Raw genomic sequence first — 16,494 nt, forward strand, 5'->3', positions numbered from 1 at the left:
CCTTTCTTTGCTATCTTGAGGTGCTCTTCTAACTCCTTATTTCTATGAGCCTTTCCCTTGACTGGGTGCAGTACATTCATAAAGAGCCTCTGCTATATGTCTTGGGTTAGATGGGACAGTTACTAAAAACTCCTATTCATTGAGAGAAATCTATGGGTATAAATGATACAAGGCCTAGCTTTTAACAGTGATTTCTGGGTGGCATACAGATAAGATATATTTTGTTTCTCTGAATTATCAGAATTATAATTGTCCACAAACATACCCGGTAAAACCATGTTCGGTTTTCCAAATCTTAACACAACAGAAAGAAGCTGACTGTTGGGTTTTATCCAGAAAAGAATGCCTGGGTGGCTCAGTGGGTTAAGTGTCTGCCTTCAGCTCAGGTCATGATCCCAGGGTCCTGGGATTGAGTCTCACAGCAGGCTCCTTGCTAGGCAGAGAGCCTGTTTCTCTCTCTGCCTGCCACTGTGCCTACTTGTGCTCTCAGTCTCTTTGTCAAACAAACAAACAAACAAATAAATAAATAAATAAAATCTTTTTTTTTTTTAAATAAAAGCAAGAAACTTAATGGTCTTTACACATCATAGAATGGATAATGTTTGCAAAGGAGACCGTCCTTAGAACTAGCATGCACTGAAACAGATACCTGAGTGAGTGATATTTGAGCAGTTTAAAAATGAAAATAGTTTCAAGTTTTTAACTGTCTCACTAAATAAAACAGAAAAGCAATAGAACCTTCAGTTTATAGGCTCTGGACTATTAAGAGACACACTGGAGCACAGCTGAGAGAACTTTCTTCCTCTAGTGTCCCAGAAAGCGTGATCAGCACCATTGCTGCCGTGGTCTACCTACTGTCTAAGGAGACAGCTACCCTTTTCAATCTTGAATATATTCACTCCCATAGAAAGCACTGAAAATGCCAAGTTCAGCAACAAGAATATTTGTGAATGCTCCTGCTTTTGGACACCAACATGTAGCTAGAGAATTGGTGTCCCAAAGTCCTGGTGTTCAGATCTGAGGCCTTGGTTGGGCAGGACTGTCCCTGGCTCAGTGACCCAATTTGTCCCAGTTACTCCAGCAATTACAGAGACAGAAGATGACCTGACTCTGCCTGATTCTAGCTCCTATGCTCTTTGCACAACTTCAGAGTTACCCTCCATGAGTTTGGCAATATTCTCCAAATTTGCTGATGCCCACTGCTTTTACCCTACTGGAGTTTCGTTACCTGTGGGCCCTGGAGCTTAGAAATGGCACTGCGAGTGACTGCCATGTTTCTAGGCATACAAAAATTTGAACAAAAAAATCCAAAGCCATGTGACTGTTAGTTCACTTGTAACCTAATATCTGTTAGTCAGTCAGTTGAGTTCAACAAACATATATTAGAAGTCAGATTTATTGGGGCACCTAGGTGGCTCAGTGGGTTAAGCCTCTCCCTTCGGCTCAGGTCATGATCCCAGGGCCCTGGGATCAAGCCCCGCATTGGGCTCTCTGCTCAACAGGGAGCCTGCTTCCCCCCCTCTCTCTGCCTGACTCTGCCTACTTGTGATCTTTGTCTCTCTGTCAAATAAATAAATAAAATCTTGTAAAAAAAAAAAAAGAAGTCAGATTTATCAAGATGGTGGTTGGTCAATGGATATTGATGAACTTTTCTTAAAAAAAGTATTTTTTGAGAGAGAGAAAGTGTGTGTGTGAGTAGGTGTCAGGGAAGTATCAGAAAGAGAAGGAGAGAGAGAGGGAGAATCCCTAGCAGACTCCACACTTAGCACAAAGCCCGACACGGGGCTCAATCTCACAACCTTGAGATCATAACCTGAGCCGAAATCAAGAGTCGGATGTTTAACCGACTGAGCCACCCAGGTGCCTCTCTGTATTGATCACCTTCTACATGACAGATGTTACAAGAAACTTCATGAACAGATATGAATATAATCTGCTTGTTTCCTCAAAGAATTGAACACATACTGTGCAGGCAGAATGGACATTCTTGATAATCAGTAAGAGCAGACTTATCAAGAAGTGAAAACTAAGTGATTATTCATGAGAGAAAAGGAAATGGATAAATGATCGGCCTTCCCCTCACCAACCCCCTAGGTTCATATCATTCTGCAGTAGAAAGACAGAATCTCACTATCAAATAAACGAGCTCACCAACGTTCCTTTTTTTTTTTTTCTTCCCTCTGTGTATGAATTCCCGCCACAGCAGTTGGCCTCTTTGGCGTCTCCTAAAAAGTTCACTGAGACTTTTCTGGCCTACTCTGGGGACTCCCTAATGTATAATGTTCACCAAGTAGGCTCCACTTGTGAATTTTTAATTATGCCAGATCATCTTCAGTAAAGAGAACTCAATTCTATTAAATTCAAGCTCAATTAATGCTGTCAGATCCAATTTTTATCCCACCCTATCGAGCTCCTCTCTGTGGAGGAATCGCCACTTCCTCAGGAAGGGAGAGTTTCTCCAGAGAGGGACATCTGCGGCCCTTGTGCATTCTCTGCTTTCCTGGCTCAGGAGCAGTAGACTGGGGAGCCCTTCATTCAAGCAGATTCTAATTGTGTTGCCTGGAAAGCAGGGACAATGGATATTGCTGCCTCTTATCTCTCACGTAGCGGTGACTAAGTGTGGCTGTCTCGTGCTTCTTGTGAGGCAGTGGTTCCAAAAGTGTGCTCTGCAGACCGGCAGCCTCCCCATCACCTGGAAACTTGTTAGAGGTGTAAGTTCTTCAGCTCTGGCCTAGACCCGCTGGATCTAGACCCTGCGACTGGGGCCCAGCCTTCCGCATTTTACAAGCTCTCCAGGTCATTCTGCTGTGATTAAGGCTGCGGGCCGCTGTTGGGAGGTCTTTTTAAGTAAGGATACACAGATTTCCCTCTATTTTGTGAACGTTCTCGTAACCCAGGCTTTATTTTCTGATGTATACATTTTAAACACACACTGAAAATCATAATTTTCCTAGTAGTAATTCAGCTTTCTCTTTACCTTCCCTGATTCACCCACACATAAGCCGTTTTCCTCCCTGATTTATTTCCCTAGCACTTCTTCACCCTTGCTTTAGCCCATTGGGTACATTATCTCATGTCCCTGTTAATTGCTCACCTTCTCCACTAGCCTTTGGACCCCTTGAGGGCAGGGACCTTGTCACAGGGATCATTGTCTCCCCAAGGCCCAGCACGGTGAAGGGAGCACAGAAAACACACACACACAGTAAATGGGTTTGGAGTAAATACATTGTGCAGTGTTTTATAATTTTCAGAACCATGGAATAGCCTTCAGAAGTGAGCCTGGCAGAGAAGGGAACTGAGATCCAGAGAAGTTAAAGTGACCCGGTGGGTGGATTACAGACCCAGAGCTAAAGGAGAGAGCTTACCTCAGTTTGGGAAAGTTAATGGTCATACTTCCTAAATATTGCCCTCATGAACTCAGCTTAGGAAACCTGGGATACTTTGGTTCCTCAAGGGCAAAGCCCTTGATTTGCTCCCAGACACGCCCCTCCTACCTCCAGCTGTGGTGATGTTCCCAGCTGGGACATCATGTACCACCCAGGATTCTAAGAGAGGGCAGGGGAGGGTGCCAGTTAGTGAGGCACAGTGCAGAGACAGCACAGCAAAGGGAGTCGTGGCAAAAAAAAAAAAAAAAATAGGAGCAGATTGTAGCATTATCGGAGGAGGTACAGTCTCTGATGTTCGCTTAGTCCTCAGTAAATGGAGCCACAAGGAAAAGATAGGAGCTGCAAGTGAAACCAGGTTTTCTCTCCTTTTTTTTTGAGAATTTATTTATTTATGGAGTTGAGGGAGAGCATGCATGAGTAGGGGGAGTGGCAGAGGCAGAAAAAGAAGCAGAGACTCCCCACTGAGCAGGGAGCCTGACACCGGGCTGAATCCTAGGACCCTGGGATCATGACCTGAGCTAAAGACAGGCGCTTAACCGACTGAACCTCCCAGGCCCCCAGAAACCAAGGTTTCAAGCTCAGTTTTGTTCATTGTCAGCAGCACGGAATGAACTTCATGAGCTCTTTTTGTTATGGGAATGGGTTGACTGTGATTGTCACCCACCTCACCTCTCGGTGCCCAGCTCACCTCATCTTCTGTAAGCCTTCTGGCTGGGCTAAGAGGCTGGGGAGAAGCAAGCTATGGTCATGGGGTAAGGAAAGTCACTGGCCCACACAAAGGACATGGTCTGCATTTTCCCATGTTAAGCTTAACGTTGAACTCTACATAATTAAGTCAAATGACTCAGGGTCTTCTGTTTGGACCCCCGGGATACAAGACTTTGTAACACACTTGTAAATCCCCATAAACTGGGGTGGACATAAGCTGATGATGGCATAGGCTGCTCCCCAACACCTCCCTCAAAACATCTGCTTATTAATCACAATGCGGCGCTGTCCCATCAGGCCTTGTTGCCTGTCCTCATAGCTTTGACTTCCACTTGGGAGTAATGACTATACATCTGACCCTTTCTTTCTCCTTAAGCTAAGGTGTCATCTCTCTAATCCCCCGCTGGACACTCTCCATCAACACCCTAACTCAGGATGCTCCAAACTGAATCCATCAACTTGTCTCATCCAGATTCCCTCCCAGCCAGTCTGTCTTTTTCACTGGCAACTTTGTTTTCCTAGCCATTCAGCTTCCAGACCCTCTCAAGCAGCTTTCCTGTAGATTTCAATCTCATTTTTCAGATGTAGTCAGTTGCCAGGTTCTGTCATTTCTTTTGCTGCCCTGCCTGGTCTCCTTCTTTCCGCCCCCCCCCACCCCCGACTGCCATTCCGGTCAAGGCTGCCATCATATTTCAGGGCTCCATCACCCCAAATCTTGCAGTACTGGAGCTAGGTGTAAATGCAACAGCTGTAAGACACTCCAATCGTCTGTAACCCAGGTCCAAGCTCTTGGGAAAGATACAAGTGAATGGCCAGTTTAAATGAGAAAATAATATAATTTAGGAAGTGATTCATGTTCTTTCTTGATCCCAGCTAGGCATTCAGGGTGGTGACCTGGACAGGAAGAGCTGTGCTAAGAGGTGAAGAGAGCAAAACAGCAAAAATAATCAATGAGTCTATTGCTCCAGTCCCCGATGCCCCTGTGGGGAGTTGTGAGAGTGAAAAGTTAATGGGGGGGGGGCAAGATAATGTGAGCATCCCGGCTATCTCTTCCAAGAGCTCTGCAATTACAAAGTAATTGTGAGCGTATGTGTGAATGGTTTACCTGATCACTTTAATTCCCTCTGCTCTGTAGTTAAGAATCTTAAGGCAGCAAGAAGTTCTATGCCTTGCTGGCAGCCAAGATTAGAACTTGAGATATTTGAATACATGCTTTGAAAAGATGAGGTTGCTCCGGAGAGATCACAGTTAACACCGTACTTCCTAGCAATAAAGATGAGCTGTTCTCGTCCCTGAAAGCCTGTCATTATCTGCAGTTAAGCAAAGAAATGCTAGGGAAGGAAGCTAACTGAAAACACAGGTTGGCGAATTGAACTTTCTTTGCTCGGTGATTCACAGAAATATAGATAATAAGAATGGGACACTTCAAGGGGTATGGACAGGAATTGAGACAGTTTTGGTGGAAGAAAACAAAAAATTTTGGAGCAGAGAAAGAAAAGCATTCAGGACATAACCCAGCAAGATAGGAAAATGACATATAGAAGCCTCATCAGCTCTAATTAAAGGAAATCAATATTTTAAGCAATGTCTTGCTCAGTAACAGAACAAGGACAAAAATACTTCAGAAATGTGAGCCTCTTAGAAAATAGGAAAGCCAGTTTGCATGGGGAAGCAAGCATGATGAAGAAGCGATCATCATTTCAAAGCCCTTCAAAAGACGACCACTTGGAGGATATGTTATACAGGGAGCTCAAGTGCTTGCTGGAGAAGCAGATCAGACGAGCTTCTAGCCCTGGTAGAATCTATACTTTTTAAGTGCATTTCCTCATCCTGTGAGCTTCAAGGAGCCCAGAGTCATTTCAAGGGAGCAGTTAGCTACCATTTCCCTGGATAGATCTGAAGTAACCTCTTAATGACAGCTTGGGTTACATGTCAGTTACCTCTTAGGAGAACACACACTGGAAAAGATGAAGAGCTATACAAGTGCAGTAGGGTTATTATTATTCACAGGTCCTAGCCAGCTACTCAAGCAAGCTTGCTGGAGAACCCTTTCCAAGCTCCACCTGTCCTTAGGGTCCACGTGATGATCAACCAACAGGCCAATTCTAACTAGATTGGAATCTAACCAGAGTACAGTCTGCCCAGGCCATTCTAATCTAGGAATGGAATGTGTGTGACACGTATGTCACCACCTCCTCTCTCTCACCAGTGGCAGGCATTGATAATCGATCACGGCACTCTCTCTACTGAGCCCAGAGGCAGCTCTTTCCGTTTGTTTGTTTGACAGGTATTTTCTGAGTGCTTTCTTAAGAGCTAGGCAGATCAACAATAGAATATAAACAACACTACAAGCACTATATGCTCAGTGCCAAACAAAAGATACGTAGCCAGTATGGCAGCCCGACTCTCCTGGAATTCAATTCCCTGAAACACTGACAATTAATTTTTTAAATTTCATTGCTGTTACAGTTAACGCAGTGCGACTAGTTTTCATGGGTCCGAGATGAATTAATTCCATAAAGAGCCCACGAAGTACTATAGGAAATGCAGAAGTTTCTGTATACCACCCATCAAGAAAGTGAGCTGAGTGTGTTTGAAACTGCTAGGTTCTTCTCCCTCAAGTACCTCTCTGATCTAAGAGAAAAATCCAGATTGGAGTGGATCTGATTGCCATTTTGGGTTAAGTACACTGGATGCCATTTCAGCATCAAATTATTCAATCAAAAACACTTCGAAAATGCTGGAGAGTTGGGTTAGTCAGAATTTTACCACCTGAATACAATGTGCATAATACTGCAGATTTTCCCCCAAGTTTCTAGTGTTGGAGACATTATTTGTGGAGCCTGTGGAAAAATGGCTTACTTGATAGATGGAGACAGGCAGACAGGCAGACAGACAGAAAGAGCACTAGCACTCATTAACTTTTCCTATCAAGAGCTCACCTGGAATAGTCTCCATAGACCTTTGATGAGGCTGGCTGTGAGGCTGAGTGGAGGAAGCCCGGATTCATAGTCTCAGGGATTTCAGGCCACAGCCCATAAGATCTCAACCCAAAGAGGAGATGAAAGTAAAGAGACAAAAGAATGACAACAGGAGTAGATCTGTTTCAGATATATGAGTTGGCAACTAGCTCAGAGTCAACACAGCTCCCCTCCTATTTCATGTCCCAAATTATCATCTGTATAACCCTAACCAGGTAGGGCTGATTCCTCTAAGTCCCTGAGATCCCTGGATGTTCCTGTGGCCAGCGTTCTTGACAGCATCTGAATCTTCAGGTCCTTGACCTGTGTTTTTCCAGATCTCTGAGGCTCCCAGACGGTCTGTGGCCGCAGGATTTTCTCTTTCTGGCTCATGGGGCACTTCTGGAACACGCAGGGTCCTGCTGTCTCAAGGTTTCAGAATTAGAGCGTCTTGTTCAGACTTAGCTACTGAGCCTGGAACTTTGGGGCAGACCAATGAGTCTTTTCCCTCAGTGTCCCCAAGCCTTTCTAGACAACAATCCTTAGTATATCTACAAAACGAGCCTCCTGGGATCCGGGTCTGCCACAAACTGTGCCTGGTCCCTGCCCCACTTTCGGATATACTTCACCACTACCAATGCATCAGCTGTTTGCCCAGAAGAGACGTTTTGGGTTCTTTGATTACTTTCAGTCTCAGTCATGGTACCATACCTTCTGTATGTGATTTTCCTCTGAGAAAGTTTTTGTTTCTATTCCCTTCAGATCTGGATGTACAGGACTTGGCAGTAGGTCAGAGGGGTCCTTATTCCTATCTTTTAAAGGACTACTGCTCCCAGACCACTCCTGTCTAGAGCAGCAGTTAACAATAAGAAAGCTGCCACTGACGGCTGCCAGCTTTCCCTGATGTCCTGCCGCGCTCTGCATGGAGCTTAGACGGGGTCACTTGTCATACAGATGATAAAGGACTCTTGTGTCCAAGGCACAGGCATGGGAATTTAGCAGTGAGAACGCGTGTTCTTGCATTGAAAAGGATGTGGATGCCTGAACTTGAATGACCACCTAGTCGGAGCCCACCCCCACCCTGCTGCTATAGCTCGCAAGATCAAAAGAGCTGTTGTTCCACAGTGCTTCCACTGAAGTTTCCCACTCCCTTGTGTCTGATTGAGGGGCAAGGCCGAGGAAGGCTTGGCGGCCAGTGACCAGGATGTGCAAGTGAGGAAATTGAGCCCGGCTTGGATTTGGCAATTCATAGCATATTGCCTCCTTCACATGGGACTGCCCTGACATGTTGGAGGAGACGGTTTTGAATTCTTCCAAGTTAGTCTCTTGCCTCATTGCTTGGTATGATCTCTTAGTTTCTGAGCTCGGCTCTGCATGAGGAAAGCAGCAGGTATGGTCCCAGGTGCGGCTAAGGAGTTCTTTGCTAGAAAGTCATACGAGATAGGCCAGTGCATAATGGAGTCTGCAGACCCCACTCAGAACGTAACCCCAGTCTTGTGAATCCGTGAGCAGCACAAGGAAATGGTCCCTGCACTGTGCAGGAATCCCAGCAGTCTTATTTGGCAATCTTCTGGTATTTCCCCTGGGGACAGAATGCGTGCTCCCTCTTTCTAGAAGTTCTGCCCCCTCCGGCGGAAGGAGCTCACTTTGGTGTCTCCTACTCCCAAGAACTGTTGGGGCTTTTGCTATCTGTCTGATTAGCCCTCATCTGTGCCCACACCCTTCTGTGTTACCTTGGTGATCCTCCAGAACTTATGATTCTCTTTTGTTCCAGTTCTATCCATGTCGACATTTAAAGCTGATGAGTGCAGGGCAGCCCATCTTTAACCCCACATATAAATACAGTGACTTGCAGGTACTTTTTTCTGAGGTACTTAAAAGATTGGTAAGTATCTGGAAAGCTCTTTGACATTCCCTGAGACAATATTCTATGCCTTTGGAAGGCTCCATTATCGTCACCGAAAGCCAAGATATGCATTTTTCTTTTTTACCTTCACTTTTCATAAAAGGTTATGCTGACGTAGATCTGAGTAACAAAAAAAAATCTTTCTGATGAAATCAGGATAAAGCATAAATAATTCCACACATCATCAAGTGGAGAGAAAGGCTTTGAATTGGTTTCCATGGAAATCTGAAGATGAAGTAAAGTAATAATTTCCAGGCAAAGCAGCTGAATTGAAGATAATGGTAAAAATAGTTTGATAAAGAAAATAGAATAAAGTAATCAAGAAGACTCCAATCAATTATTCCTTTTTGTTTACCTTCAAGTGATTAATTTGTCTGCGTTTATTAACCTGATGAGATTAAGCAGACCTTCCTAGTGATTTATTTCGTAATTGTTTCCAAGGTTTGACATAAGCTGTGGAGTTATTAAAGGTGGAGATTTAAATTCAATTACTCATGAAGCAGGTGGTGCTTTTCTTGAAAGAATATCTGAATTCACGGCCTTCCCGTGTTAACATTATGAGGGAAAATTATTAATTCATCTGATAGTATCTCCCAAAGACTTTTAGAAGTCATTTGACATCCACATACTTCACTAAAAGTCAGCAGCTTCAGAACTGAACTTGTAATGCAGACACTCTAGAGACTGAAAAGAAAGGATTTTATGTTAAAGACTGGTTATTTTTACAATTTCTTTTTCTTTCTTTCTTTCTTTCTTTCTTTCTCTCTTTCTTTCTTTTTTTTTTACTGGAGCCTCCCTTGGGGTCTGGACTATGGTACTATCATTAATGGACTCCACAAGCTCAAGCTCTGAATGCCAAAAGGATAGATTTCTTCAAACTTGACCAGTGGTTCGCACTCTCGTTACCTTTGGAGGGCTCACCACTGGATAACATCATGCTGTATTTTGACAGGAGAAAAAGAGAGAGAGACACACACACACACACACACACACACACACACACAGAGAGAGACTGAGCTGGAAAGTATTTAAATGAAATGACTAATTGCTTTTTGTCTCTGTGGTCATTGTTGTATATATTTTTTTCTATTCCTTCTGTGGGTGTAGTAAGGATAGACGGGGTTCTCCAAACACTAATCCAGGCGCCAACTCTCCATCATCTACAAAGGCCCGGAATGCATCTAAGAGTGGGAAGTAAGTGAAAAGTGTCCCTGTGCATAGCATATCACCAAGCCTTGTGCTGTCTTCATTTTGTCTTTCATTCATGCTCATTCAACAAAGATTTGTGGAATGCCGTCTGTGTGCCTCACACTGGGCTAGTCACTGGGGAATGTAAATGAGTAAGGCATGTGTCAAGAATTTCGGGTATACGAAGGACTAAAGATGCAGGAGGAGAGGGATAGGAAAGTCGGGCTGAGTGTGAAGGGCAAGGAGTTAAAGCAATGCAAGATTCGGACTAGGTGTTTCAAAAGTGAAAGAAAGAAGCTGCAGCACTGATTCGTCATTGTATGAGTTGCAAAATCCATGAAACTCTTTGACCCATACCCATAAGGTTTAGGATTGAGTTGGAAAAGTCTGGAAAACCATTCCACGAATGTTCTGATTTAAGTACATTTCCATTGTAACCATATCGCTGATTTACGTGATATATATATTCCTTTCCCAGTAACCAGCATGTACCATGTCCTACATGCAACTGTCTTTGTGGTATTGCCAAAAGTTGTACTGGCTGAGTATCTGTGATGTTAGATTGACCTCTTTGGGTTAATTCCAGAAAACAGCCTCGGCTGATCCAGCCAACTGGATTCAGCAGAGCATGCTGTAACAATGTGGTCCTCTGCAGGTGACATACCTCCGATTAGGGGCTTCCCCTCCGAAGTGGCTGCAGCCCTCTGGTGAATGACTTGGGTTCTCTGTAGGCTACGTATCTCAGTGGCATAGGGCACTATGAAAGGCAGAAATACAGTCCAGAAGGAGGACCCAGCCTGCATCTTGGAGAAGATGAAAGATGCCTTCATCATGCTAAAAGCTCTAATCTAGCAACAAGATATATCACTACAAGAGCATGGCTTTGCAATGGAAGGTGAATTTGTAATGGTCATATATTTTATGTATTCAGTGTCAGACCATAAGAGCTGCATTTGGAATATGATCTTATATTCAATTCCCAAAGTGAAAGAGCCATTGGCTGCCTTCCCCCCCCCCCTTTTCTTCTCCTCCTGAATACCATTTCAAGTTTGCCTATCAAGTCAAATGCGGTCTATATTGGAGAATATAGAAAGCAGTGGTGAAGACGTAAGACTGAATCTCCAAGCACTTATAACTCATTTCCGTGATTTATCACCACACACCACAGTCAAAATACTCTATAAGTGATGAAGGAAGGGGATTGATGCACCACAGTCCCAAGCAGATGAACATTTCCAAATTAGTCCCAATTCAACATCAGCATGTGCGCTCAGTGAGCAGATAAGGCACTGGAGAGTCGCTCTCACCACCATGCTCGCAGAAATGGCGGGCCACATCTGGGGCCCTGGTTTTCCCCTGTCACCCTGACAACTACAGGGCACAGTCTCCATGTATTAGACCCTGATGTATCACGCAGGATGTACCTGATTGCTATTACACTTTGAAAGGGGCACTGTTTGGTGTCTTTTGACTTTGCTGCACTGAGTCTCTTACCTTTTGAGTAAAGAATCTCAGCGTGAGCTGCAAAGGGAGCATTGGCCAAATTTGGGTTCAGATGACAGAGAATGAATATCCAGGTTGTGAACAGTAGGAGGCCCACATAAACACCTTCTTACGTGGATAAATGTGATCTTCTACCACGTTTACTGTATTTGGACACATCCCTCGCGCATTCGGAGCTGGGTGCCTTTTATTGGCCCTGTACGTGACTCATGGATTGAGGGAGTTCCTTGTAATTCTTCATTTTTTTTTTGTTGATTATTAATGAAAACTAAGAAGTTCTCCAATATACTCTTTGTGAACTCATGTGCCAGGTCCCTTGATCTGACTTAGGTGCCATTAGCTTTTGGGAGGTTTTAAAAATGATTTCTCTGCACATTTTCTCGCATCTCTGGCTGTCTGTGTTAACAGGAGCAGTAGAGAGCAGTCTCCATATAGTGAGACGGTTTGGGGGCCCTTTCCACCCTTTCCACACCAGTGTATTGCTGTTAGGCACACGTGTTGTAATTTGGAGAGCGTAGTTATTTTCTACATACTTCCTTGGTTTGGGAGTTGGGGTGGTGTGCGGTGTGGGGAGGTAGATTTCTGCACCCTGGAGCTTTTCCCATGATGCACTGTCTCAACGCGCAGCATCCGAGTTGCCGTTCTGCTGGTTTTTTCTCATGTTATTTGACCTAATGAGTGTGATGTGGAATAGTTTTTATTTTGAGACCAGAAACAGGCTGGGAGGTAGAAGGCACGGCCCTTTCTTCTCTGAAAAAAAAAAAATGATGTCTCTTGTTTTTTGAAGAAACAAAAAATTCAGAATTCAAGCTGCCTCTGATAACACATTGTGGCTTCGAGAAAACGTAACTAATATGTGTTGAGTGAGCGTTCCGAACCAACCTCTACCGAGCACCTGACAGTTTTGTCTCCTTAATCCTCAACCACCAAAGCTTTTGAAATAGGCACTCTTATTTCTGTTTTATACATGAGGAAATTGGAGAGGATAGTATGTGCCTCCATGGGGGGTCTCCAGATGGATAATTTCGGTAAATAGCTTTTTTAAGTTTAATTACTTTAAGACAACTGAAATATATTGAAGGTTTATTTTTGCCATTGTGCCAAACGCTGGGGTCTCATAGACAAATACAAGGTATAATATGTGCCTTCAAGGAGCTCACAGTCTCTGTGTGGAGAGGAGAGGGGACAGGATGACAAGATGGTATTTACAGTGAAGCAGTCCCAGGCTGCTACTGTTGGAGCCCAAATTGTCACCCCTAACCAGTGCCACGGTTGCAGTGGGGAAGACGCTATGTGGAGATATCAGTGAAGGCTTCTGAGAAGTGACCCCGGAACCCTTTCATTTGCCCACTTTCTTCTCAGGTAGCAAGGTGAGGTCAGAGAAGGAAAATGTGTGGTAATCACGAAGGTGGGCAGAATCCCCCAAACCGGTGAAAAGAACATTTTGGGGCTGCGAATTAGGTAAAAACTAAAACCAAATGGCCAATTCTGCACTTTTGGGGGGACTTCAATGCATCAGAGGCCAACTGAGATATAGTGAAAGCATGCAGAGTAGCTTAAGAAACCAACAGCTTGGGGTGCCTGGGTGGCTCAGTGGGTTAAGCCTCTGCTTTCGGCTCAGGTCATGATCCCAGGGTCCTGGGATCGAGCCCCGCATCGGGCTCTCTGCTCGGTGGGGAGCCTGCTTCCTCCTCTCTCTCTGCCTGCCTCTCTGCCTACCTGTGATCTCTCTCTGTCGAATAAATAAAATCTTTAAAAAAAAAAAAAGAAACCAACAACTTGAAAATTGTGTCACTTCTGCCCCCTCTGTTTCATTGCCCGCATCTGAAGCTGGGTAGCCAGCCCTCTGTTTCAGGCAGGAACAGATGGAATGGGACAGATCTGAGCAGCAGAGCCAGACCGCCCTGGCAATGACTTTCAGGGGGATACATGCACTTTCCTCTATGCCAACAGTGAGCCAAATTGACAAGGCAGAAAGAAAACCTCAGTGCAGCCCCATAACTCTGATAACTGGAAGCATAGGTTTTGCAGAGGTTGACTAGCCAGGCTGGGTCACTACATTTAACCACACATTTGATTCCCTTTGGTAATACAGATCTGTTATTCCTTTGAACACATCACACCGGAATCAATCCATTTACCTACCCATTGGGTTATTCCTAGCCAGCACATAAACTGTCAAGGCTGAGCATACATGGCAGTGACAAGGAGCCATTGTGAATTTTCATGTTGTATCAGAACACACTTTACAGGAGACGAACTCTTTTGCTGAACAGATAAGGACACTAGGACTCAAGAAGGGTCAGTCACTTTCCCAAATACATGCATCAGTTAGTAGCAGAGGCCAGCCTAAATCCCAGTCTAATATTTGTCCCCTGCTCTTTTTACTACAATGTATGCTACATTTCTTCTCCCAGATAGCAAGGTACTTCAGCTAATCACACCAAAGAAGCCTCAGAACCTGATCTCAGGATGTCCAGCTAAGTGCTCTGCCCTCCATATACTATGATACCTGTGTTGGGTAGGTTCTGTCAGCCGCTGTGAAAATGGAGACTTAGGGGGGAAATTAGAATCATTTCATTTTAAAAAAAAAAAATGTAGCCATAGTGATGATGAAAGGAAGTAGTGTGCACTTTTTAAACACTTTCCTTTTGCTCTAAACTAACATCATTCTTGTTGTGTTTGGGCAGTCACCCATTTTCAACATTCTTGTTGAGTGATCGTAAGTCTTTAACACCTTTTCATTAAGGAAGCAATAGAGAGAACTCATAGATCTCCCTCAAATCAACCATCCAAGGTTGAGGGTGTGTGTGTGTATGTGTGTCTGTGACATTCAGAGGCATCAGTTTAAAAATTAGATCGTAAGCAGTTGCAGACGACTATGGAAATTAATCACCCCTTCAGTCTGAAATGTTTTCCACATAGGCTCAGGCTATGGAATGACAAGAGCCAAGTTCCATTTTCAGATACTAGTGAAGACCATGAATATTACAGGACCAGGGCAGAGAACCCAAGCACAGTGTCTGGTAAATGATGCCATAAATATTGAATTAAGTACCATAAATGTTGCCTTAAATGAATTAAGCCAGGGATGCTAAAATGGATAAAAAGGACTGCAGATGGGGAATATGAGGACCAAGTCAACCTTGTTCACTTCACACATCTGCCTGGAGCTGACCCTAGTAGCAGATGCTACAGGAAGATGGACTCCAACCTGTCTTGGCCCAAGTTGTCTCATAATGAGCAGACCTATTTATCTATTCAGTTAGGAGCACATAGCTTCATAAATAAACTAAACACACCAACACTCTCTTGGTTTTGGTTGGCAGGAGCCAAATGAAAACATTTCCTGCTTTAATAAGAAGGGAAGTCTTGCTTCCTTTCTGGACGGAAGGAAATGGACTTTATGGACTCAGCATATAGTGCAAATTGAGCTGTTTACACGTGCATTCCTGGGGTTGAACCCTGAATGCCATGATCTCATGATTATGTACTTTCCTCTAATTGAGAGCCATGCATTTCTTTTAAGACAGTAGTCTGACTATTGCTAAAGCCTCCAGTTTTGCCTCTGATATGGAAGTGTGTGTGTGTGTGTGTTCACTTCAAAATGTTTGTGTGCTATATGGACATAACAATCAGGTAGCCAAGTATTCAACTTGTCAGATAGTCTTAGTATACTGTTTTACATGCTGATGATGGCAGTAGTGCCTTAGTTTAGCTGTACGGCTATGTCTAATATCACAAAGGCTTGTGACAAAGCAAAGCGCTGAACTGACTGCTCTCTCTGTCTCTGTCTCTCTTTGCAACTGCTCCTTTGTAGGGAAAAGCAAATGACAAAAACAGAAACTGATGTCAGAATGTATTCCTAAAAATGGCTCTAAGTGTGCCTGAGAATCATTTGTAGCCTAATTGCCTTTTCCTCTAATATTCCCCTTCCGGGATAGTGTGAGACTTTTGGTCATAATAAAAATAAAAGTCAGATCTGTTCCAGAAAGTGCATTCATTAACAAGGCAGGAAAGTAGCCTAAGACATTTAAAAAAGATTTCCAATAACAAGGGGTAAATAACACACAGGCTGGGCATACTTTGAGGTTTAACCTAGAGCTAATGGCTGCAGCACAGAGCTGTTCAAAGATTGCTTGAAATAAATGAATCATGTAGCCTTGTGTGTATTCTAAAGGACATCAGCTTTGGAATCAGAGAGACCTGGATTTGAATCCTGGCTCCACCGCCAATTAACTTTGTACCAACCTCATTGGGCCATTGTGATGATGAAATGCCATAATCTAAGGTAAGGTCTCCCAGTACCTGGCACAGGACAAGTACTTAATAATGTCACCTAGTGATTATGCTGGTTTCAGCTGCCAACCTATTGCAGCTGGGAATGTTGTGACCTGGCCAGTATAGTTCTGAACAAGTGAGAGCTCTGGGTGGTGCAGCTTGCCTGGTTATCTTCTTTGCCAGCTCTGGAAATGGGAAAGCAGAAGCCCCAGAACCATCGGCAACACATAAGTAATTCCTGAAGATTAGGTTAGACAAGATATTATTAGTAGATCCAGGAAGAAATAGTTCAACCATGGAAACATTTTCTAACAGGTCCACATGTATCTCTGTGATGGTTAGGATGAAGAGTACACTTACTAACATAATAGATGCCCCCCAAATATCTGACTGTCCCTGCTGGTCATGGCTCTACAGCTTCATTAGGAAGAGTGATTCTGTTAATGGAGCTTTGGAAAGCAGGAGCCATCTTTCTCCCTCTCGCCTGCCGTACAAAATCATGGAGCAAACATGTTGCTCCCTAGAACACAGGTCCTTGATAACTTCTTTTTCCTCTGAAATA

At 43.9% G+C, this 16,494-nt stretch overlaps 1 protein-coding gene across 4 annotated transcripts in view; it reads left to right on the plus strand.

The window, feature by feature from the left end:
• HS6ST2 (heparan sulfate 6-O-sulfotransferase 2) overlaps positions 1-16,494 on the plus strand; it is a 279,181-nt gene that overhangs the window by 224,215 nt on the left and 38,472 nt on the right. For 2 of the 4 annotated variants that reach the window (XM_045068108.1, XM_045068111.1), the window contains exon 4: positions 10,068-10,154. The exons of the other annotated variants lie outside the window; for them this stretch is intronic. In XM_045068108.1, the coding sequence (XP_044924043.1) occupies positions 10,068-10,154 (87 nt within the window). The remainder of the gene's footprint in view (positions 1-10,067; positions 10,155-16,494) is intronic. 4 annotated transcript variants of the gene reach the window in all.

The sequence above is a fragment of the Mustela putorius genome, unplaced genomic scaffold, assembly GCF_011764305.1.
Source record: "Mustela putorius furo isolate JIRA1106 unplaced genomic scaffold, ASM1176430v1.1 tig00003899_pilon_pilon_pilon, whole genome shotgun sequence".
Lineage (NCBI taxonomy): Eukaryota > Metazoa > Chordata > Mammalia > Carnivora > Mustelidae > Mustela > Mustela putorius.